The sequence below is a fragment of the Macaca fascicularis genome, chromosome 7, assembly GCF_037993035.2.
Source record: "Macaca fascicularis isolate 582-1 chromosome 7, T2T-MFA8v1.1".
Lineage (NCBI taxonomy): Eukaryota > Metazoa > Chordata > Mammalia > Primates > Cercopithecidae > Macaca > Macaca fascicularis.
In genome coordinates this window covers 27,187,723-27,212,034 of record NC_088381.1, presented here as the reverse complement: position 1 = coordinate 27,212,034, position 24,312 = coordinate 27,187,723, and the positions used below count along the sequence as shown (strand labels likewise).

Sequence of the window (24,312 nt, the reverse complement as noted above, 5' to 3'; positions counted from 1 at the left end):
TGTTTTATGTAAAATCAAGACTTTTAAAATTGGTATTTCAGCCGGGCGCGGTGGCTCAAGCCTGTAATCCCAGCACTTTGGGAGGCCGAGACGGGCGGATTATGAGGTCAGGAGATCGAGACCATCCTGGCGAACATGGTGAAACCCTGTCTCTACTAAAAAAATACAAAAAACTAGCCGGGCGAGGTGGCGGGCGCCTGTAGTCCCAGCTACTCGGGAGGCTGAGGCAGGAGAATAGCGTAAACCTGGGAGGCGGAGCTTGCAGTGAGCTGAGATCCGGCCACTGCACTCCAGCCTGGGCGACAGAGCAAGACTCCGTCTCAAAAAATAAAATAAATAAATAATAAATAAATAAATAAAATTGGTATTTCAGTCACTTCTTATGACTGTGGTTAACATTTGCTACTTCTTATATCAAGTAAACTTTATACTTCATCTGCAGTGTTAACTATTTCAATCTGTTTTTTAGGATTGCATGTCGTGGCAAAAGCATGGAAGTGAGACTTATTTTTCTCTCTGGACTGTGCATAGCAGTAGCTGTTGTTTGGGCTGTGTTTAGAAATGAAGACAGGTATGAATACTCAGTGTATTTGCTTTTAGATTAAGGATGAATTGTTTCCTATGTTGGCCTGATACTTATTGTGATTATTATGGAACTTTTTTGCTTCTATGCCAGAACACCAGTCTTGTAATGAACTACTTCTTAAATAAGCAGATCTTATGTTCATGCATTTGAACTCATATAGAGAAGGAAATATGAATTATTATTTCAACACATACACTGAAATAGACTTTAAAAATATACTTAATTTCACGTCTGTAATCCCAGCACTTTGGGAGGCCAAGGCAGGCGGATCACCTGAGGTTGGGAGTTCGAGACCAGCCTGACCAAAATGGAGAAACCCCGTCTCTACTAAAAATACAAAAAATTAGCCGGGCGTGGTGGCGCACACCTGTAATCCCAGCTACTCGGGAGGCTGAGGCAGGAGAATTGCTTGAACCCGGGAGGCAGAGGTTGCAGTGAGCGGAGGTTGCAGTGAGCCAAGATCACACCATTGCACTCCAGCAACAAGAGTGAAACTCTATCTCAAAAAAATATATGTGTGTATGTGTGTATGTATATATATGTGTGCGTATATATATGCATGTGTGTATATTTTTATATATATATACACACACACTTAGTTTTGGTATAGCCACACAATAGAGTGCAATGCAGCTCTAAACAATGAAGCTCTCTATGAATTGATATGCAGGGAGTTCCAGGAGAGAGAGAAAGAGACAGAGAGAGAGAGTGTAGAAAGAATCAAAATGTCCATCAAACTTTGAATGAGTGAATACATTATGTTATATTTACACAATGGAATACTATTCACCAATAAGTAAGCCTTATACTACATGCACAAGCGTGAATGAATCTCAAACGTAATGCTAAGTGAAAGTAGATACAAAAGAGAACATACTTGCCGGGCATGGTGGCTCATGCCTGTAATCCCAGCACTTTGGGAGGGCGAGGTGGGCAGATCACTTGTGGTCAGGAGTTCGAGACTAGCCTGACCAACATGGAGAAACCCCGTCTCTACTAAAAATACAGAATTAGCCGGGTGTGGTGGTGTGTGCCTGTAATCCCAGCTATTCAGGAGGCTGAGACAAGAGAATCACTTGAACCCGAGAGGCAGAGGTTGCAGTGAGCCGAGATCATGCTATTGCATTCCAGCCTGGGGAACAAGAGTGCAACTCTGTCTCAAAAAAAAAAAAAAAAAAAAGAGAGAGAGAGAGGATATACTCTATGATATATAAAGTACAAAAAGGAGCACAAACTATATATATTTATGGGCTACATGTGATGTTTTGATACAGGCATACAATGTGTAATGATCACATCAGAGTCATTGTGGGATCCATCACCTCAAGCCTTTATCATTTCTTTGATTGGGAACATTCCAATTTCACTCTTTTAGTTATTTTTACAATATACAAGAAGTTATTAACTGTATCACCTAATTGTGCTACCAAAATCTTATTTATTTTATTTAACTATATTTTTGCACCCATTAACTATCTTCACTTTATCACCCCCACTCTCTACCTTTTTTTAGCCTCTGGTAACCATCATTCTACTATCTCCATGAGTTCAATTTTTTTATTTTCTTAATTTTAGCTCTCACTATGAGTGAGAACATGCAATATTTGTCTTTCTGTGCTTGGCTTATTTCACTTAACATGATGTCTTCCACTTTCATCCATGTCTTTACAAATGACAAGACTTCATTATTTTTTGTGGCTGAATAATATTCCATTGTGTGTATTTGTATAATTTTATATATATATATATGTGTATAATATTTCCTCTATCCATTGATGGACACAGGTTGATTCCATATCCTGGCTATTGTGAATAGTGCTACAATAAATGTGAGAGTTCAGATACCTCTTTAATACTGAGTTCCTTTCTTTTGCATGTATATCCAGTGGTGGGATTGCTGGATCATATGGTAGTTCTGTTTTTAGTTTTCTGAGGAATTTCCATACTGTTCTTCATAGTGGCTGTGGTAATTTACATTCGCACCAACAGGGTACGAGGTTTCCCCTTTTCCCACATCCTTGCCAGCATTCTGGGGTGAGATGATATCTCGTAGTTTTGATTTACATTTCTCTAATTGCAGTCAGATTTCATCTGATTGGAGATGCTGAGCATTTTTTCATATATCTGTTGGTCATTTGTATGTCTTTGGAGAAATGTCTATTCAGATATTTTGTCCTATTTTTAATTGGATGATTTGGTTTTTTTTCTATCGAGTTGTTTGAGCTCCTTATATATTCTGGTTATTAATAGCTTGTCAGATGGGTAGTTTGCAGATATTTTCTTTCATTCTGTGGGTTGTCTCTTCACTTTCTTGATTTTTCCTTTGCCATGCAAAACCTTTTAGCTTGATGTGATTCCATTTGTCCATTTTTGTTTTTGTGGTCTGCGCTTTTGAAGTCTTACTCAAGAAATCTTTGCCAAGACCAATGTCCTGGAGCATTTCCCCAGTGTTTTCATCAAGTAGTTTCACAGTTTCAGGTCTTAGATGTAAGTCTTTAATCCACTTTGATTTGATATTTGTATTTCTTTAAGTGAAAAAAAGTGAAGTGCAAAAAAATTTATAGAGTATGCTGTCTTTTATGCAAGAAAGAGGGGGATATAAGAAAATATACAGATATCTGTTCATTTGCAGGAAGATAACCAGAAGAAAATATATACTTAAGTTTATATTAATGTTTTATTAATAAAATTATTGAGGACTGAAAGGATTTAATGGCCTAAAATTTGGGAAACAAAGCTCATACAGCTTTATACAGCTTCAGGTAGGATAATTAATGGATAATTACTCATGTCAATTTCTGATGGAGTAAGTTGCATAACTTGTTTTCTTTATGTTCAAGCTATTTGGATCTGTGTTAACACTGAAATTCTTTTGTTAACAGCTGTTTTCTAGAACGAGACATGTGTTAATGCACTTATGTCTGATATATGTTCTTCTGAGGTAGCCTTTTCAACTTTTTCTTAGTATAATAATAATCATTATTCTACTGGGACAGTAAAATTACCAAATATGGAATATATGAGGGGTTTTGTTGTTATGCTTGCTGTTTAATAATTGAATAGTCAGAAATCAGCCAGGCATGGTGGCGTGCATGCCTGTAGTCCCAGCTACTTGGGAAGCTGAGACACGAAAATCGCTTGAACCCAGGAGGCAAAGGTTGCAGTGAGCCAGAATCACACCACTGCACTCCAGCCTGGGTGACAGCGTGAGACTCTGTCTCAAAAAAAAAAAAAAAAAAATGGAATAGTCAAATCATAGCAATTAAATGATATTACCTCAGTGATCTATGTCTTTTGAAAAGCTTCATCTAAACATTAATAAAGCAATAGAGTAATATCTTTTGATTTTAGGTGGGCTTGGATTTTACAGGATATCTTGGGGATTGCTTTCTGTCTGAATTTAATTAAAACACTGAAGTTGCCCAACTTCAAGGTAATGTATACAATACTACTTTGCTAGTTAAAATGAATTTTTAAAAGACAACTTTATTAAGGCATAATTTACCTACAATTAAATGCACCAATTTTTGGTGTACTGTTTATGGAAATTTTACGAATGTGTAACTTTGTAACCACTATGCCAGTGAAGTTGTAGAACATTTCTCATCTCTTCCAAAAGCTCTACCGTGGCCTTTGCAATCAGTCCTAATCTCCAGGCCCAGTCAACCACTGATTTGCTAGCTAAACTATTGTTGTTTTTTTTCTTTTGTTTCTTTTATTTGTATAAATTTAAGGGGTTCGAGTGTAGTTTTGTTACATGGATATATTGGGTAGTGATGAAATGTGGGCTTATAGTATAACCATCACTCGACTAATGTGCATTGTCCCCATTAAGTAATTTCTTATCCCTCACCCCTTCTAACCCTTCCACCATGCTGAGTATCCAGTGCCTGTTATTCCTCACTCTTATCCATGTGTATACTTTATTTTAGCTAAATTTTGTTTGTTTGTTTTTGTAGAGATGGGGGTCTTGCTATGCTACCCAAGCTGTTCTCAAACTGCTGTCTGCAAGCAGTCCTCCTGACTTGGCCTCCCAAAGTGCTGGGATTACAGGCATGAGCCACTGCACCTTGCCTAAAATATTTTTATTTATTTATTTGTTTGTTTGTTTGTTTTTGAGATAGAGTCTCGCTCAGTCTCCCAGGCTGGAGTGCAGTGGTGCAATCTTGGCTCACTGCAGCCTCTGCCTCCTGAGCTCAAGCGATTCTCCTGCCTCAGCCTCCCAAGTAGCTGGGGTTACAGGCGCCCACCACCAAGCCCTGCTAATTTTTATATTTTTAGTAGAGACAGGGTTTCACCCTGTTGGCCAGGCTGGTTTTGAACTCCTGACCTCAAATGATCTGCCCACCTGGGTCTCCCAAAGTGCTGGGATTACAGGCGTGAGCCACTGTGCCCAGCCTGCTTAAAATATTTTTAATCATTCATGTAATATGCCAAATTCATAAAATCTTTAACACGACTAAATATCAGAGAAGCACATTTCTTTTTTTTGTTTGTTTCTTTTCTTTCCCCCCGCCCCCCAAGACAGTCTCACTCTGTCGCCCAGGCTGGAGTGCAGTGGCACGATCTCAGCTCTCACTGCAACCTCTGCCTCCCAGGTTCAAGTGATTCTCCTGCCGCAGCCTCCTGAGTAGCTGGGGTTATAGGCACGCGCCACCACGCCTGGCTAATTTTCTTATTCTTTTTTTTTTTTTTTTTTTTGAGACGGAGTCTAGCTCTGTTGCCCAGGCTGGAGTGCAATGGCCGGATCTCAGCTCACTGCAAGCCCCGCCTTCCGGGTTCACGCCATTCTCCTGCCTCAGCCTCCCGAGTAGCTGGGAGTACAGGCGCCCGCCACCTCACCCGGCTAATTTTTTTTTATTTTAGTAGAGACGGGGTTTCACCGTGTTAGCCAGGATGGTCTCGATCTCCTGAACTCGTGATCCGCCCGTCTCGGCCTCCCAAAGTGCTGGGATTACAGGCTTGAGCCACCGCGCCCGGCCTAATTTTCGTATTCTTAGCAGAGACGGGGTTTCACCATGTTGGCCAGGCTGGTCTCGAACTCTTGACCTCGTGATCTGCCCCGCCTCAGCCTCCCAAAGTGCTGGGATTACAGGCGTGAGCCACCATGCCCAACCCAGCACATTTCTTTGGTTCGGTGATTTTTTTAAAAAACAAGATAAAGAAGATAAGCGTTTTAATATGTAGAATAATAAAACTATACATAGTATTAACTATAAGATATCTTTTTAAAAATAATATTTAAATGTATGTTCATATCTTTATTTGGACTTGAAAAATAATTTAATGCCTTAATTTCTATTTAGGAAGATTGACCTTTAATTTTGTTTCTTTCTTCAACAGTCATGTGTGATACTTCTAGGCCTTCTCCTCCTCTATGATGTATTTTTTGTTTTCATAACACCATTCATCACAAAGGTATGACCATTTTTTAAATGCGTGAAGAAACATGCTAAAAAGTGATGATCTTAAATCTGCTCCTAGATTATTAATTTTTCAGATGTTTACCACTGAGTGAATTCTAATTCTCTTAAAAGAATTGTCATTGAAATTGGCCTTTTAACTTTCAAGGCTTTAATCCATTTTGTTAGATTTTTAAAATGTCTCTTGACTGATACAAATATGAGAATATCTGTAATTTTCTTCCCTTTTTAAAGTAATTCTTCTTATGAGCTAAATGTTTACTGTAGGCAACATAGACAGTAAAAAAAATAAAATATCATTTCTGAAGCCCTAGTTTGAGACTAAGAAAGAGCAGCACACTGGAAATCGGAAGGCCTAGAATGTAACTCTGTAACCTTGCAACCATAGGCAAGTTAGCCCTTTCTGCTTGCATTTACTAACCCGTTGTATGAGGGAGTATTGCTAGCTATTCATCTTTCCACCCCCATCAGTGGAATTCTTTTGGTTCCAACATAACAGAACCCAATCTAAGCCTTCTGTACCAAAAAGGCCCCATTTATCTAGGCTGTGTTTGCAGGCCAGTGTGGGGCTGGCGTCAAGAGAAATTAGACCCAGGGCCACATACTCTCCCTTTTTGCTTCTGTCCATTTGTTCATTCTCTCAGACTGGCTTCTTCCAAGAAGTTAGAATCAGAGCAACTGCAGCTGCTAGGTCATATATTCCCAGCTTTGCCACTAGCTCTTCAGTAAAATGAGGAGAGGTGTTGGGTGAGTATGGTGGTCCTTAATTATTTGTCCAGCTTTTCTACTTTGGTCCTTTTCCTGTCTCATGAATATATTAATTATTGCTTAATTCCCCAACTTTCTCCCATTTTGAGTCTTGCTTTGTAACTTTATATTATCCATTTATCCTTTGTCACTCTCACATATTTAAGTATTTGATACTCTCTACTTCTCATTCCTTCTTTTTTTTTTTTTTTTTTTTTTAAGGCCAAGTCTTGAGACTGAAGTGCAATGGCACAATCCTAGTTCACTGCAGCCTCAAACTCCTGGACTCAAGCCCAGGAGTCCTCACACCTTGGCCTCCCAGAGTATTGGGATTACAGGCATGAGCCATAGCTTGTGGCCTCATTCCTTCTTTACCCATTCATTAAACCTACCATCTGTGAAATCACTGTAAAAATCTACACTTCTGATATTTGCTATAATAACATAAAGATAAACTGACCCTATTGGGGAGCTAAAATTATAATAGGTAACAAATATAGTTAACTGCCCCAAAATACAGCTAACCATCAAAACTTTTTTTTTTTCTCTTCTTTGAGACAGGGTCTTGGTCTGCCGCCCAAGCTGGAGTGCAGTGGCTCAATTACGAGTTACTGCAGCCTTAACATCCTGAGGCCCAGGTGATCCTCCCACCTCAGCTTCCCAAATAGCTGGTACTACAGGGACATGCCATTACACCCAGCCAATTTTTGTATTTTTTGTAGAGATGGGGTTTTACCATATTGTCCAGGCTGGTCTGGTTCAGGAGATCTTCCTGTCTCAGCCTCCCAAAGTGCTGGGATTTACAGGGATGAACCATTTTGGTTATGCCTGGCATAACCAAACCATTTTACTAGCACCTTTCTGTCCCTTAATTATGAGCCATTTGATTCATTGACTTCACCAAACAATAGTAATCTAAAAAAAATTCATAGAACTAGTATTATGGGTTATAACTAAACTTACTAATTTGGCCATGTGCGGTGGCTAATGCCTATAATCCCAACACTTTGGGAGGCCAACGCAGGCAGATCACTTGAGGTCAGGAGTTCGAGACCAGCCTGGCCAACATGGTGAACCTGTATCTCTACTAAAAATAGCAATAATTAAGAGACCAGAGGCAGGGCAAGGTGGCTCACGCCTGTAATCCCAGCACTTTGGGAGGCCAAGGCGGGTGGATCACTTGAGGTCAGGAGTTTGAGACCAGCCTAGCCAACATAGTGAAACCCCGTCTCTACTAAAAATACAAAAATGCCAGGCACAGTGGTGGGTGCCTGTAATCCCAGCTACTTGGGGGGCTGAGGCAGGAGAATCACTTGAATCCAGGAAGCAGAGGTTGCAGTGAGCTGAGATTGCACCACTGCACTCCAGCCTGGGTGACAGAGGGAGACTCTGTCTCAAAAAAAAAAAAAAAAAAAAAAAAAAAAAAAAATATATATATATATATATATATATATATATATAAAATAATTAGCCAGATGTGGTAGTGCATGCCTGTAGTCCCAGCTACTCAGGAGACTGAGGTGGGAGGATCGCTTGAAGCCAGGAGGCGGAGGTTATAGTAAGCCTAGATTGTGCCACTGCACTCCAGCCTGGGCAACAGAGTGAGACTCCGTTTCAAAAAATAAAATTGTTAGCCGGGCGCAGTGGCTCATGCCCATAATCCCAGCACTTTGGGAAGCTGAGGTGGGCGAATCACGAGGTCAGGAGATCGAGACCATCCTGGCTAATACGGTGAAATCCCATCTCTACTAAAAAAATACAAAAAAAATTAGCTGGGTGTGGTGGCAGGCATCTATAGTCCCAGCTACTTGGGAGGCTGAGGCAGGAGAATGGTGTGAACTCAGGAGGCGGAGCTTGCAGTGAGCTGAGATCACGCCACTGCATTCCAGCCTGGGTGACAGAGGGAGACTCTGTCTCAAACAAAAATACAAAAAATTTGCCAGGCATGGTGGTGGATACCTGTAGTCACAGCTACTTGGGAGGCTGAGGCAGGTGAATGGTGTGAACCTGGGAGGCGGAGCTTGCAGTGAGCTGAGATCATGCCACTGCACTCCAGCCTGGGCGACAGAGTGAGACTCCGTCTCAAAAAAAAAAAAAGAAATTTTTCGTCTTCCTATCTCTCTCTTAGTTTCTACTGACTAGGAACATGATTTCTTTTTTTTTTTTTTTTTTTTTTTTTTTTGTTGTTGAGACAGAGTCTCGCTTTGTCGCCCAGACTGGAGTGCAGTGGCCGGATCTCAGCTCACTGCAAGCTCCGCCTCCCAGGTTCACGCTATTCTCCTGCCTCAGCCTCCCCAGTAGCTGGGACTACAGGCGTCCGCCACCTCGCCCGGCTAGTTTTTGTATTTTTTAGTAGAGACGGGGTTTCACCGTGTTAGCCAGGATGGTCTCGATCTCCTGATCTTGTGATCCGCCCGTCTCGGCCTCCCAAAGTGCTGGGATTACAGGCTTGAGCCACCGCGCCCGGCCTGGAACATGATTTCTAGCAACCTAATATGGTGGAAAAAACTCAGTGCTCACTCTTTGGAGTTCACTGCTATAGATTTACTTTAATACCTTATTCTCAGTCTGATTTGTTTGTTTTTATTAAGGCAGCAGACCTTACTTTAGTAGGTAACTCAAAAATCAGTTGCTGATTTTCCTGATTTTCACTGTAAATTTGAAGGGTTAACTATTGCATATTCTAAACATGTTCTTGACCCAAGTGTTAGTGGCCTTCTAGTGAGTTGGCAAGGGAGGTCGCCATAAAAGTACAGCAATAAGAGCCTGTCTTACTCATTTTTCTCCATCCACCACTGTGCTCAATATTGTGTCTTACAAATAGTAGTTATTCAGGTATCTTTAAATGTATGGGAGGATATCAATGATGGTCTTCAGTTAAATGTTTTACATAACAATTAGAAAGTGAACCAAAATGAACTCTTTATCTGGAAATGTTATCACAACCTAGGAATCTGCTTTAAGGAACTGTACTTAGTGTTCGTTTATTTTCCTAAACTGCTTTGACTTAACCCTTCTGTAACCCAAAGCTTAACATGAGCAAAAGATTTCTGCAGCTAGGGGTTTTATCCTCCTTTCTACTCAGCTCAGGAATCAATGAGGTCCTTTTAAAAACACTCAAGTGGTTTCTCCTGTGCACCCCACCCACATGGAAAATATTATAGTTAGTCAATCAAATTTTCCTGAAATTCAGCGTTTGTTTATCTTCCCTGTACCTGCTTTGCTGATATATTTATCATAATACGAAACAAAATGAGTGGTTCATGCAATCTTAACTTTCCCTCTCCACAACAGACTTGGCTATCAGGAAAAAGTTTTTAAATGAACCCCTCACACAGCCCACATAAAAAGACTTTATCCAGGCACAAGGGAGGGAAATTTAGCTAAGGTTAATGTTTTGATTGGATCATAGAAAGCAGGCAGGGCTGAAATTGGATGAGAGTTAGGCTAGAGAAGCTTCTCAGGTTCTATAGGGTTGGGTCTTTTCAAATTTGGTTTCATTGTTTTGTTATTGTGGTGAGTAGCCAGAAGGTCAGATGTATATTTATTCAAATAAAGTTACCAATATTTTTTACAAAGCTAAGTGTAAAAGATTTTAATATGACCTTCTTCTTTGACATTGCTGAAAACTACTAAGAACATACAGTATATGGCATAATGTAACTAAAAGTACTGTACCTAAAATTTATAACCCATTACAAATGTCAGATATTAATATGTCATTACAGATCAGAACTGAGGGTTCACTTGAATTATTTTTACGTGATTCATTTGCCAATGTCTGAGAATTGTTGAGCTCTGATAAAGTGGAGCAACTGTACTAGGTAGACTTTTGTTTTAGATGACTTCAGTTTTTGCTGTCTACAAAGACTTTTAGGAAAACAGCAGTCTGTAGCCCATTTTTAGTGTAACTGGCCATATGCCATGGGGCTTAAATCACACTTGAATAGTGGCAGATTGTTTTCTTTAAATGATTAGACAACTTCTTTTCTCTTCCTTCTCAATTTTAGAATGGTGAGAGTATCATGGTTGAACTTGCAGCTGGACCTTTTGGAAATAATGAAAAGGTAGGGATGGCAATGAAATAGAAATGGCTGTCCAGTGTATGTATGTGTATCCAGTTAATAATTTGCTTTCCTGTGTAATTCACTGGTCACATAGTGCATGTTAAGGTATTGTAAAACTTATTTCTCAGAAAATATAGCTCTTTTCTTAGTTATTCTAAATTATTAAATACCTATTGACTTGGGTTTCATCCTAGAATGATGGAAACTTGGTGGAAGCCACTGGTCAACCCTCAGCTCCCCATGAGAAAGTAAGGATTGTATTTCAGATATGTTCATTGGACTTTAAATCATACCCTCTGAGGCAAGAGTCTTCTTTGGGGGAAAAAAATCCAGATAGCCAAAAAAAAAATAAGGCTTGTTCTATTTTCTGTGTGTCAAGGCCTGAGTTCTATTCTTGGTAAAGAGAAAAAAAAAAAGGTTAAATGTGGGGATAGTTGATTAATACTGTTAATCCTACGTGTGTGTTGAGCTTCATTTTTTCAAAACTAATCTATTTCTTTCGGAAATAGATAGAAACAGAGTATTTCATGTTCCTTTAAACTATCAAAAGAACTATTCTAATGTTAATCATTCCCTTTCTAGAAGATATGGGTGGCCAGGCACGGTGGCTTATGCCTGTAATCCCAGCACTTTAGGAGACTGAGGCAGGTGGATCACCTGAGGTCAGGAGTTTGAGACCAACCTGGCCAACATGGTGAAACCCTGTCTCTACTAAAAACAGAAAAAGTAGCCGGGCATGGTGGCTCATGCCTGTAATCCCAGCTACTTGGGAGGCTGAGGCAGGAAAATCACTTGAACCCAGAAGGCGGAGGTTGCAGTTTGCAGTTGCAGTGAACTGAGATCGTGCCACTGCACTCCACCTGGGCAACAGAGCAAGACTCTGTCTCCAAAAAATAAATAAATAAATAAAAGATATGGGTAAAGATTGCCAAGAAGTTCATTGGTGGCCTCTTTTTTGTTTTGTTTTGTTTTATTTTGTTTTGTTTTTGAACAGTTGCCAGTAGTCATCAGAGTACCAAAACTGATCTATTTATCAGTAATGAGTGTGTGCCTCATGCCTGTTTCAATATTGGGTTTTGGAGACATTATTGTACCAGGTAAGCAATTGTAACAATTTTAGTAAAAAAAAATACTGATGATTTTAAATCGTCATGTGTATAGAATCTGTTAAAAGTTACCTGCTCTGTATTAACTATTTCTGTCTGTCACTAGAGCTGAGATTGTCATAACAAAAAAGCTTATTGAGGGTAGAAGGTAAAGCCCAACTGGTAACAACTAAAGTACTGTAATAACTCCCATGGCTCAAAAAGTTTGTTAAGGAAGCAACTAGGATCAGTTTAACCTTCTTCAGGAAAGTATATTTGTGACCCTTTTTAGAAGTTGAATATAATAATGCCAAACAAATAGTTTATATTACTTATATTTTAAGATAATGGTTATGTTTTAGAAAAAGTAATTTAAGAATATTAGGCAAGGCTGTGATCAAGAGGAGAAACAGAAGAACACCATCTTGTAGGACTGCACAATACAAAAAGACACAGTTTATAGTGGAATTGATCACTGTCTCTTAGCATGTCTGCTCTGACAGTAGTTCTGCCTTATTTTCCTCACTGCACTGTCTGTAGAATAAACTTAATCCAAGCCCAGTAATAATTTAGTTTAGAAATAATTGATAATATTCCTCTATCAACTGAGTTTTTCCTCCTTCATTTTTCTTACAGTCTCCCTATGTCCTAACTGCCTGTGGTGCATGGGTGAGGAGTACTAGTGCTTCTGAAAAAGCCCTGCTATTTATATAGCAAAACCAGGTAGAGAGAGAAAAACTAGCAGTGTTGCCTTGCAAGTTGACATGGCAAAGTCCAGTGTAGCAGCTCTCTTAGCTCAGTGAATCTCAAGTCACATAATTGATAAAATAAGGAAAACATTCTATTGAGTAACCTTACACTTCTTTGAATATCATTAAACTTATACCTGATTGTACCATTTCCCTACCAAGGGCTATACAAGATCTTCTATATAGAACTTGGCATAGAACTGGTAAAAATAGTATATAAATACTACGTTATTGAAGTAAATGTCAAAGATCTAAAACAAAAACATTTCTCTAAAGAGCAGAGGTACTGACAATACATGACTTAATCCTAAAAGCTAAATTTGAATTTAGGGAGGGAAAAAGTACTATTTTTTTAAAAAACGTGGAAATGTGATTAAACAGCAAAAACAACAAGGTACTTATTTTATTAATTTTGTAGAGACCAAAAGTAATTAATTCAAATAACTAATGAAGATAGTAAAATTAATTTATGATTTTTGAAGTAGTTAAATGTCATTCTTTCTGTTTTTATAACATTATAAATAAATACAAGCTGAGATTTCTTCTTTGGGAAGAAGAAAAGGTTCAACAAATTTCTTACAAGAAATAGATATTAAATGAGTTGTTTCTGCATAATTGCACGTTTACAAATGAAGGCATGAGCCGAGCGTGGTGGCTCATGCCTGTAATCCCAGCCCTTTGGGAGGCTGAGGCAGGTGGATCACTTGAGGTCAGGAGTTCAAGACCAGCCTGGCCAACGTGGTGAAACCCCATCTGTACTAAAAATACAAAAATTAGCCATGTGTGTTGGCACACGCCCATAATCCCAGCTACTTGAGAGGCTGAGACAGGAGAATCACCTGAACCCAGGAGGCGGAGGTTGCAGTGAGCTGAGATCGCACCACTGCACTCCGGCCTGGGTGACAGAGTGAAAAAAGGAAAAACACAACTGAATAGCATTCCAGTCTGTGTATGTACCACATTGCTTTATTCATCTGTTACGGACACTTAGGTTGCTTCCATTTTTTGGCTAGTGTGAATAATGCTGCGGTGAATATGGGAATGCAAATATCTCTTTGACATACTGATTTCAGTTCCTTTGGATGTATACCCAGTAGTGGGATTATTAGACCATATGGTAGTTCTAGTTTTAATTTTCTAAAGAACCACCATACTGGTTTCCATAATGGCTACCCTCATTTACATTCCCATCAACAACGAACAAGGGTTCCCTTTTTGCTCCATCCTGAGGCTTACTTTTCATCTTTTTGATAATAGCCATTCTAACATATGTAAGGTGATATCTCATTGTGGTTTTAATTTGCATTTTTCTGATGATTAGTGATTTTAAGCAATTTTTAAATATACCTGTTGTCTATTTATGTGTCTTCTATGGAGAATTAGCTATTCAAATCCTTTGCCCATTTTCTAATTGGGTTGTTTACTTATTCTTGAGTTGTTTGAGTTCCTTATATTAATATATTTTAGATATTAACCCCTTATCAGATATATAGTTTGCAAATATTTTCTCCCATTTCATAGGTGTTTTCTTCACTTTGTTGACTGTTTCTTTGGCTGTGCAGAAGCTTTTTAGTTTGATGTAAACCCGTTTGTCTATTCGATACATTTTTAATGATAAATTTAAGAAGTTTTCTTCATGGCTGGGCTTGGTGGCTCATGCCTGTAATTCCAGCCCTTTGGGAGGCCAAGGCTGTGGATCACAAGGTCAGGAGATCAAGACCACCCTGGCCAACAGGATGAAACCCCGTCTCTACTAAAATACAAAAAATTAGCCAAGTGTGGTGGTGGGCGCCTGTAGTCCCAGCTACTCAGGAGGCTGAGGCAGGGGACTCGCTTGAACCTGGAAGACGGAGGTTGCAGTGAGCTGAGATCACGCCACTGCAGTCCAGCCTGGGCAACAGAGCGAGACTCTGTTTCAAAAAGAAAAAAGTTTTCTTCATGACATGGAATATTGAGCAGCTAATAAAAATGATAGTTAAAAACTAGCAGCTTCAGGAAATATTTAAAATATGGTATTAAGTATTTTAAAAATCAGCATATAAAACTTTATCCAGAATTTGAGCTACTTGAATGTTCTCATAATGCAACAATGAAGATTCAATACAACATATACTGTTACTATTGTTAACGGTTGAATTTGCATTGCTCTTATTGTTTTAAGAAAATAACGTGTGTTTTTTTGTTTTTTTTTTTTAAGGCCTGTTGATTGCATACTGTAGAAGATTTGATGTTCAGACTGGTTCTTCTTATATATACTATGTTTCATCTACTGTTGGTAAATTTTTGTTTTTTCTTTGTATTAAATGTTGAATTGTATTGTCTGGAGGAAAAGACAGAGGTCTAAAAATAAAGAAGGACTACAATTTGGGCATGTTAGTTCACCCCTGCAGTCCTAGCCAAGGCAGGCAGATTGCTTGAGCCCAGGAGTTCTAGACAAGCCTGGGCAACATAGTGAGACCCCATCTCTATAAAAACTATTTTAGGGCCGGGCACCGTGGCTCACGCCTGTAAGCCCAGCATTTTGGGAGGCCAATGCAGGCAGATCATGAGGGCAAGAGACTGAGACCATCCTGGCCAATGTGATGAAACCCCATCTCTACTAAAAATACAAAAAAAAAATCAGCTGGGCATGGTGGCGTGCACCTGTAGTCCCAGCTACTGGGGAGGCTGAGGCAGAAGGATCGCTTGAACCTGGGAGGCAGATGTTGCCGTGAGCCGAGATCATGCCACTGCACTCCAGCCTGGCGACAGAGCAAGACTGTCTCCAGAAAGTCTGGATGTGGTGGTCCCAGCTACTCAGGAGGCTGAGATGGGAGAAATGCTTAAGCCCAAGAGGTCAAGGCTGCAGTAAGCCATCATCATACCACTTCACTATAGCCTGGGCGAAAGATTGAGTCCCTGTCTCAAAAAAAAAAAAAAAGAAAGAGAAAGAAAAGAAAATAGCTAAGTGAGGGAGAAGATGAAGAAAAAAATATAAAGAAATTCAAAAAGTAGTCTCAGCCAGGTGCAGTGGCTGGCCAGATGCAGTGGCTCATGCCTGTAATCCAAGCACTTTGGGAGGTCAAGGCAGGTGGATCACTTGAGGTCAGGAGTTTGAGACCAGCCTGGCCAACATGGTGAAATCTCATCTCTACTAAAAATACAAAAACTAACTGGGCATGGTGGCGCATGCCTGTATTCCCAGCTACTTGGGAGGCTGAGGCAAGAAAATTGCTTGAACCCGGGAAGTGGGTTCAAGAGACAAGATCGCACCACTGCACTCCAGCCTGGGCAACTGAGCGAGGCTCCATCTCAAAAAAAGCAGTTTGAGGCCACTAAGTATGGTACTGTCCAGGGCTTTAACATATTAGTATCCAAAGGCAGATTATAGGAGTGTTCATTAATTCTCCTGTGTACCCTTGGACAGCTCACTTAAATTCCCTGTTCCTCCATTGCCTCATCTTTAATATTAGGAACTATACTAAATTGTTTATAAAGGAATATTCTGAGATCCTATGTTCCTAGTAAAACCCTGAGTCATTAAGGAAAGTTCAGACCGGGCATGGTGGCTCACATCTGTAATCCCAGCAGTTTGGGAGGCTGAAGCGGGTGGATCAGCTGAGGTTGGAAGTTCGAGACCAGCTTGACGAACATGGAGAAATCCCGTCTCTACTAAAAAATACAAAATTAGCCAGGTGTGGTGGTGCATGCCTATAATCCCAGCTACTCGGGATGTTGAGGCAGGAGAATCGCTTGAACCCAAGAGGTGGAGGTTGCGGTGAGCTGAGATCGTGCTAGCGCACTCCAGCCTGGGCAACAAGAGCGAAACTCTGTTTCAGAAAAAAAAAAAAGAAAAGTTCAAAAGTATGTGCTTAGTAACAAGGCTTAGGAAGTATGTAATCAGTGTTAGGAAGATTTTTTAAAACAACCTATAGTACCTATTGGTACAGATTTAGTTATCTAAAATAATGAAACCATTTAACAACTTTAATAGCAACAGATAATTGAAACTCTCATGAAGTATTATCTCTGTCAATGATACATGGTTAGGTTAGTAATAATTGAAATGCTAACCACTTTCCAGATTTTTCAAAAGCTCCGTAGAAGATGTCTCCTAATCCTATCTAGGAAAATGATGAAATTACAAGAAGTCATAGAGCAAAAATGTCTTCAGAAATATTTGAAAACCAATACTTAAATGAGAGAAGAACAAACCCACCTTTGGTAACATGTAGAAATGACTGATGGCTTGGTATTCTTCTTGCAGCCTATGCTATTGGCATGATACTTACATTTGTTGTTCTGGTGCTGATGAAAAAGGGGCAACCTGCTCTCCTCTATTTAGTACCTTGCACACTCATTACTGCCTCAATTGTTGCCTGGAGACGTAAGGAAATGAAAAAGTTCTGGAAAGGTAACAGCTATCAGGTATGTGCTTATACTTTGATTACCATGTTATCTTATGACTTAATTTACTTACTGATTTTGGGTGGGAACAGCCTATATATAGCAACACTTTTATGTACCAAAAAGTACCGTAATACCCCCTTACTCACTGTCCACCTGCTGCATCATCATTTGTCACCTCCTCTGCAACCTAATGCCAAAAGCCTGGTGATTCAAGACAAAACTACAAAAGAACAGCGGAGGACATCAGGGAAAACAAAAGAGCATTTCAACATGTATTTTCAAAACCTACACAAAAGCAGACTTCATGAAAGATAAAATTGTATGTTTAAAATAAGTACTTAATTTTGAGACTAAGCATTAGCTATTTATATTAAGAGTCCTAAGGTTTTGCACATAAAAAGTGTACTCTGGCCAGGCATGTTGGCTCACGCCTATAATCCCAGCACTTTGGGAGGCCGAGGCAGGTGGATCACCTGAGGTCAGGAGTTCGAGACCAGCCTGGCCAACATGGTGAAACCTCATCTCTACTAAAAATACAAAAATTAGCCAGGCGTGGTGGCAGGCACCTGTAGTCCTAGCTACTTGGGAAGCTGAGGCAGGAGAATCGCTTGAACCTGGGAGGCGGAGGTTGCAGTGAGCCAAGATCGCTCCAGCCTGGGCAACAAGAGCAAAACTCCATCTCAAAAAAAGTGTACTCTTCAGCATCTAAATGGGCCTAACCAAACTAGATAGGGCACTCATTTGAGATTTAAATGAATCAAGGTTGACCTTTCTTTAAAATGTCTAAACAAAGAAAATCTTGATACCAGAGTCTCTTTTGCTTGAGTCGTTTCTTCATTGAAGTTAAACCCTTTTCTTTTTTATTTCCCTAAATGTTCTTAGTATTCCAGTAAAGTCTGTTTGCATTGAAATTAAGAAGAGTTGGGAAACTCTAGCCTATTGAGGTCAGGGCCATGGCATTGACCCCTTCATGAAGGCACTTTGTGAGGCAGTTAGCTCTGTTTTGCCCTATTACAACTACTACCCTCCTCCATCCACCCTCATGCTTCTGTGTCAGGGGTCACGTGAACAAAAACAGAGACAGTTTGGGTGGGTGGCTGCAATTCTGATAGTAGATAAACAGTTCAAAGTTCATGTCCATCTTGTGCTTGGTCTTTTGTGTCATTTATAGTGTTATTTAATGAGAGGTGGTTAACACATTAAGTTACAGAGTACTATGATTTGAAAAAACACTGGTTTAGAATTCTTTTCAGGAAATCTTAAAATTTCTTTGAGAGTTGGTTAAGCTAATAATACCTGTCTTGCCTACATCACAAAGCTATTGTCTCAACTTACACTATTATACGTAGAATTAATTTATGATCCTAATGCCCTTGACTAAACTAGTAAGGTAACTTTTAACTTTTCCACTGAAGATGACACTCACACAGGTTTTTTATTTTTAAAGATTTTTAAAAATAAAAGTGTATCCTATGATATACACTATACTAATAAACTCTAAAAATCACATCTCAAAAAGTACTCTACATCATTTTTTAATTGTTTTATATTTCTTCATTTAGCAAATGTTTATGAGTGATTCTATGAGAGTGTACTATTTTTGGTATTGGTGATACAAGATGATCAAGTTAGAAAGAGGCCTATTCTCATGACCTCTTGAAAGTTACAGTCTAGTGGGGAATAGAGATAAAGTCACTAACAATAAAGTATGATAAACATATTAGTTAACGGCAGGTGCCGTGAAAACTATAGATGGGATATCCAGTGCTTGTGGTTTCAGGAAAGAGTCCTAGGTGGTTTGGGAAAGGCTTTCTGAAGAATATTAAATTTATGTCCAGACTTGAAGACTGAGCTGTGTGTTCCATGTTGAAGGAACCATGTCTTCTGAGGCTCAGAGGGAAGAGAACATAGCACATTCTAGGAACTCAGTGAAGGTTAGGATGGCTATAATACTGAGTAAGGGTTAGGGGAGCTACAGGAAATGACAACTGGAGAAGAAAGCAAGAGTGAGAGCCTTGTAGCATCTTATAAGCCACATTTAAGAGTTTGAACTCTATACTAAGCACTGGAGACCATTTAAGGTTTTAAAAAATCTAGAAAATTAAGGGAGCAAAACTGGGGACAATTATTGCAATAAGAAGTGATAGAAGGCCAGACATGGTTGTTTATACTGATAATTGCAGCACTTTGGGAGGCCAAGCCAGGAGGATCACTTGACCCCAGGAATTTGAGACCAGCCTGGGCAACATGCGAGACCCCATCTCTACAAAAAAGAAAAAAATTGCTGGGCATGGTGGCACATGCCTTTGGTCCTAGCTACTTGGGAGCCTGAGGTGGGAAGATTGCTTGAGCCCGGAAGATAGGGGCTTCAGTGGGCCATGATTGCACCAGTGCACTCAGCCTGGGCAACAGAGTGAGCAAGACCCTGTCTCAAAACAAAAACACAAGCAAAAAAGAAGTGATAGAACCCTGAATTAGCGAAGTAATGAGATGGAAAGACTTGAACAAAGTTAAGAGAAATTTAGACGCATAATAGGGCCTGATGATAGAGTCAGTATGGGCAGAGGAAAAGAAGTAGAGTCCAGGGCTTCTGGATTGGGAAACTAGGGGGATGGTGATGAAGAAAAGGCAACAGGGTTGAGGAAGATGATGATGAATTCAGTCTTGAACATTTCAAAAGTACCTATTGGATCACCACAAAGAGAGAAATAATAGGCAGTTGAATAAATAGGTCTGGTGTGCAGGAGACAGACCTGGCTAGAGATAGATACTCGGGAGTGCCATTAGCATACAGAATAGTGAGAATGTAGAGGCAGAAGAAAAGACTCAGGACAGGCCTGTGAGCAAGAGATTTCTACTATTAGGGGTACTCATCTGATTAACTGTAAATCAGGACAAAGACAAGCAACATCAGGAAATATTGTTCTGAGTTGACATTAAATCTTTGTTTAATTTAGAATTGAAATTTAGAGGCTGGGCGCGGTGGCTCACGCCTGTAATCCCAGCACTTTGGGAGGCCGAGGCAGGCGGATCACAAGGTCAGGAGATCGAGACCACGGTGAAACCCCATCTCTACTAAAAATTACAAAAAATTAGCCGGGCGCGGTTGTGGGCGCCTGTAGTCCCAGCTACTCGGGAGGCTAAGGCAGGAGAATGGCGTGAACCCGGGAGGCGGAGCTTGCAGTGAGCCGAGATCGCGCCACTGCACTCCAGCCTGGGCTGGGCGACAGAGCGAGACTCCATCTCAAAAAAAAAAAAAAAAAAAATTTAGAATTGTTAGAGCACATGTGCTGTCTTACAGAATTATTTATGTTTCTTGTTATTTTCATTATCAGAATTTGTTTTTATTTATAAAAAAAGTCCTTTCCCTTTAATACAGCTTTTAAAGTATTTTATTATTAAAAATATATGCTTATAGGCTGAGCGCAGTGGCTCACGCCTATAATCCCAGAACTTTGGGAGGCCAAGGCGGGCAGATCACCGGGGGTCAGGAGTTTGAGACCAGCCTGGCCAACATGGCAAAACCTCATCTCTACTAAAAATACAAAAATTAGCTGGGTGTGGTGGCGCATGCCTGTAATCCCAGCTACTTGGGAGGCTAAGGCGGAAGAAGCGCTTAAACCTGGGAGGTGGAGGTTGTAGTGAGCTGAGATTGCGCCATTGCACTCCAGCCTGAGTGACAGAGCAAGACTCCATCTCAAAAATAAATCGATAAATAAAAATAAAATATGTGATTATAGAAAATTTGGAAAATATTTTTTTTAAATACAGGAGGAAAATTAAGTCCACCCATAATCCTACCACCTGGAGATAGCTAAGGTTTAAGTGAATTTCCTTCTGTGCCTTCTCTGAATAAATGGATAGATGAGTGAATGATACTATAAATAGTTCTCTTTCTTTTTCACTGCATTTTATATTTTATTTTAAATTCCTTATAAAATTATTTTAATGGCTGTATAATATTCCCTTCATATGCCTATATCATACTTTATTATTTACTTTAAGGTAAATAAATAAGGTATTTTCAGAAAATGATTAAAAATGTGGGCAAAAATGATGTGAAAAGATGTTCATTATAGTAATTCTAGTCTTCTTTGTTCTATTTCAATGTCTTGTAATATTACAGGTAGTTAATTTACTAAAATTTTTACATAGACCTTCACTGTTTTCATTTTAGTAATTTTTCTTTTTTCTATCTCAATTACAAAGTAATGCGTATTTGCGTTTTTAAAATAAGCAACGTGAAAGTGTCTAAAGTAAAAATGGAAGTCCTTTTTCTTTTTTTTTTTTTTTTTTTTGAGACGGAGTCTTGCTCTGTCGCCCAGGCTGGAGTGCAGTGGCCAGATCTCAGCTCACTGCAAGCTTCGCCTCCCGGGTTCACGCCATTCTCCTGCCTCAGCCTCCCGAGTAGCTGGGACTACAGGCGCCCGCCACCTCGCCTGGCTAGTTTTTTGTATTTTTTTAGTAGAGACGGGGTTTCACTGTGTTAGCCAGGATGGTCTCGATCTCCTGACCTCGTGATCCACCCATCTCGGCCTCCCAAAGTGCTGGGATTACAGGCTTGAGCCACCTTGCCCAGCCGCAATGCCTTTATAAATTATTTCCCTTTAAAAAGAAAATCTTTCATTGTTTATGACCAATATTTAAAATCAAAATTAGCTTACCTTGAATGTTGTCATTTGTGGGAGACAGTGTATTGTGGCCTTTGACATCAGTTCTGACTAATAACTTAATCTCTGAAGACTGTCTCATCATCCATAAAATGAGATTGGATCTATAGGGAGGTAGGGGAATAAGAAATCCATAGTGGGGCCGGGCGTGATGGCTCACGCCTGTAATCCCAGCACTTTGGGAGGCCAAGGCAGGCAGATCACGAGGGCAGGAGTTTGAGACAGCCTCACCAACATGGTGAAACACCTGTCTCTACTAAAAATACAAAAATTAGACAGGTGTGGTGGCGGGCGCCTGTAATCCCAGCTATTCGGGAGGCTGAGGCAGGAGAATTGCTTGAACCTGGGAGGCGGAGGTTGCAGTGAGCCGAGATCACACCACTGCACTCCAACTTGAGTGACAGAGCAAGACTCCGTCTCGGGGAAAAAAAAAAGGAAAGAAAGAAAAGGAAGGAAGGAGGGAGGGAGGGCGGGGAGGGAAGGAAATCCATAGTAGTGGGTTAGCTTAAGGCTTGGTGTGAGGCAGGTGGATGTTGAAATCTGTTAAGGCTAGGCAGAGACTTCAGAAATAAGAGTGGGGAACTTCTACATGCCTGGTGAGACAGAGGGAGACTTGATATGGGTCCACTGTGAGATAGGCCTGAGGGTCAGCTCTGGCTCATCTCTTAGACTAACAGTGTAATAATAATCATTTGCTTCTCTCTCCCAACCTCCATCATCTCCTAAGCTTTGTCAGTTTCTATTTCTAGAATATCCCTGTTTAACTCCCAACTTAAATTCTGCCTTCTCCAAGTAGATCTCTAAGAAATTAGAAGGAAGTAGGCACTCCAATTAAAATCACATTTACCTTTCACCGTATTTTTTTAGACTTTGTACTTTAAATACTTATTAACATCTGCCCTGCAGTTCTGGTATTTATATATGCCTCCCTCCCTAAGTATTAGCTCTTATGTATTAGGAATCCACAATGCTTATGACAGTAGTTTTTATGCTGTAAATTCTCAGCTAATATTATTGAAAGTCTTCATGCAGTGCACCTCTAATGCTCAATCCTTCATCCACTGGCCTTTAGTTACTTTTGCAAGTGTGTATAAGCTTCCTGATTGTATTTCAGCAGCCCTTATAAAATGACTGTAATTGTCATATGCCACTATAAAAGTGAGGCACTTTTAAAACATTAAACTAGACATGTATCTCTACGGTCTTTATATGCAATCTTTTTTTGTAAATATTGCAAGTTTTTGCTGCTGTTTTGAAATAATCAAATACAAAACAAGTAATATAAAGTTACAATCTAAGACTAAGGCAAATTTGTTTATACTATTAGTCATTTGGTTCATTCGAATGCCTGATAATAGGGTTGAGTGCAAGAATATTGGAGACTCTTTAAATGTCCAGGTAGCCCTGACAGTCTTTCCATGCTGTTTTTAGTGGGCAAGTTAAAACTCACTTGTTGTAACTTGGAGACCTTATTGAAGTACTTCAGGATCTTACTTTGAGTCTTTTAGCCCTTCCTGTGAGTTTCTCTCAAAAGAAGTAATATTTCTATAGGGTTTCACTGAAATAATACTATTTTGGGCTGGGCGCGGTGGCTCATGCCTGTAATCCCAGCCCTTTGGGAGGCTGAGGCAGGTGGATCGCTTAAAGTCAGGAGTTCAAGACCAGCCTGGCCAACATAGTGAAATCCCATCCCTACTGAAAATACAAAAAATTATCCGGCGTGGTGGTACGTGCCTGTAATCCCAGCTACTAGGGAGGCTGAGGCAGGAGAATTGCTTGAACCCGGGAGGCGGAGGTTGCAGTGAGCCGAGATCGTGCCATTGCACTCCAGCCTGGGCAACAAGAGCGAATCTCCATCTCAAAAAAAAAAGAAAAATAAAATAACTAATTTGGAAATACTAATTACTAATTTTAAATTATTTTCTACAGCCCAAAAGTAGTTACAGTATATTTCCTATGAACTTTTCTTGTGGAATGCTTCAAGAACTACAGTACTCAGACCTCCTTATTTGATTTTATGTGAAGTCTTAGTTCTAATTAATATAAAGCAAATAAAGATACTTTTTTCTCAGCAGAGAAAAATCAAGCAGAGTCATGATTACTTTGGCATATAGCACAATGAAGAGGAGTCATCATTTTAGGGGATATTTTTTGCTTCTATAATGAAATAAGTGGAGTTAAATATGTGCAGCAATGTCCAATGGCTATTTTACTCTGGGCAGGTAGTAAGTTTTCGGTTTGTCAATACCCAGTAAACAGTGAGTTGTGTCTGTTAAATGTCACTAGTACTTCTCATTATTTTTAGAAGTCACAAGCTGTAACTGACAAGTCAGAATACAGAGATAACTTAGAACAACTCTGCTTTAGTATCAGCAAGTCTCCAGTTACCCTGCTTTAGTGAGTGTTTTATTAGACTATTTCTGGAGATTGGTTCAATTATAAGCAAGCAGAGCTATCAGAAAATGCCACCTTAGCTGACCTGATTTCAGAGGCCATCTTTCCAAATCAAGCTTTCCTGTTTCCAAATATGATGAAAATGTTTGCCAATTTTGTCAATTCATTGTATTATTTATGTTAATTTATTGTTGTATTTTTT

At 39.7% G+C, this 24,312-nt stretch overlaps 1 protein-coding gene across 6 annotated transcripts in view; it reads left to right on the top strand.

Moving 5' to 3' along the window:
* Positions 1-24,312, top strand: part of SPPL2A (signal peptide peptidase like 2A) — a 59,939-nt gene that overhangs the window by 32,864 nt on the left and 2,763 nt on the right. For 3 of the 6 annotated variants that reach the window (XM_045395454.3, XM_045395456.3, XM_065547927.2), the window contains 8 exons: positions 470-571; positions 3,938-4,019; positions 5,930-6,004; positions 10,767-10,823; positions 11,018-11,071; positions 11,818-11,920; positions 14,855-14,932; positions 16,904-17,064. In XM_045395454.3, the coding sequence (XP_045251389.1) occupies positions 470-571; positions 3,938-4,019; positions 5,930-6,004; positions 10,767-10,823; positions 11,018-11,071; positions 11,818-11,920; positions 14,855-14,932; positions 16,904-17,064 (712 nt within the window). Of the gene's footprint in view, positions 1-469; positions 572-3,937; positions 4,020-5,929; positions 6,005-10,766; positions 10,824-11,017; positions 11,072-11,817; positions 11,921-14,854; positions 14,933-16,903; positions 17,065-24,312 lie in introns of those variants that run through there. The other 3 variants (XM_045395455.3, XM_073995802.1, XR_012414967.1) reach the window with 2 other exon arrangements.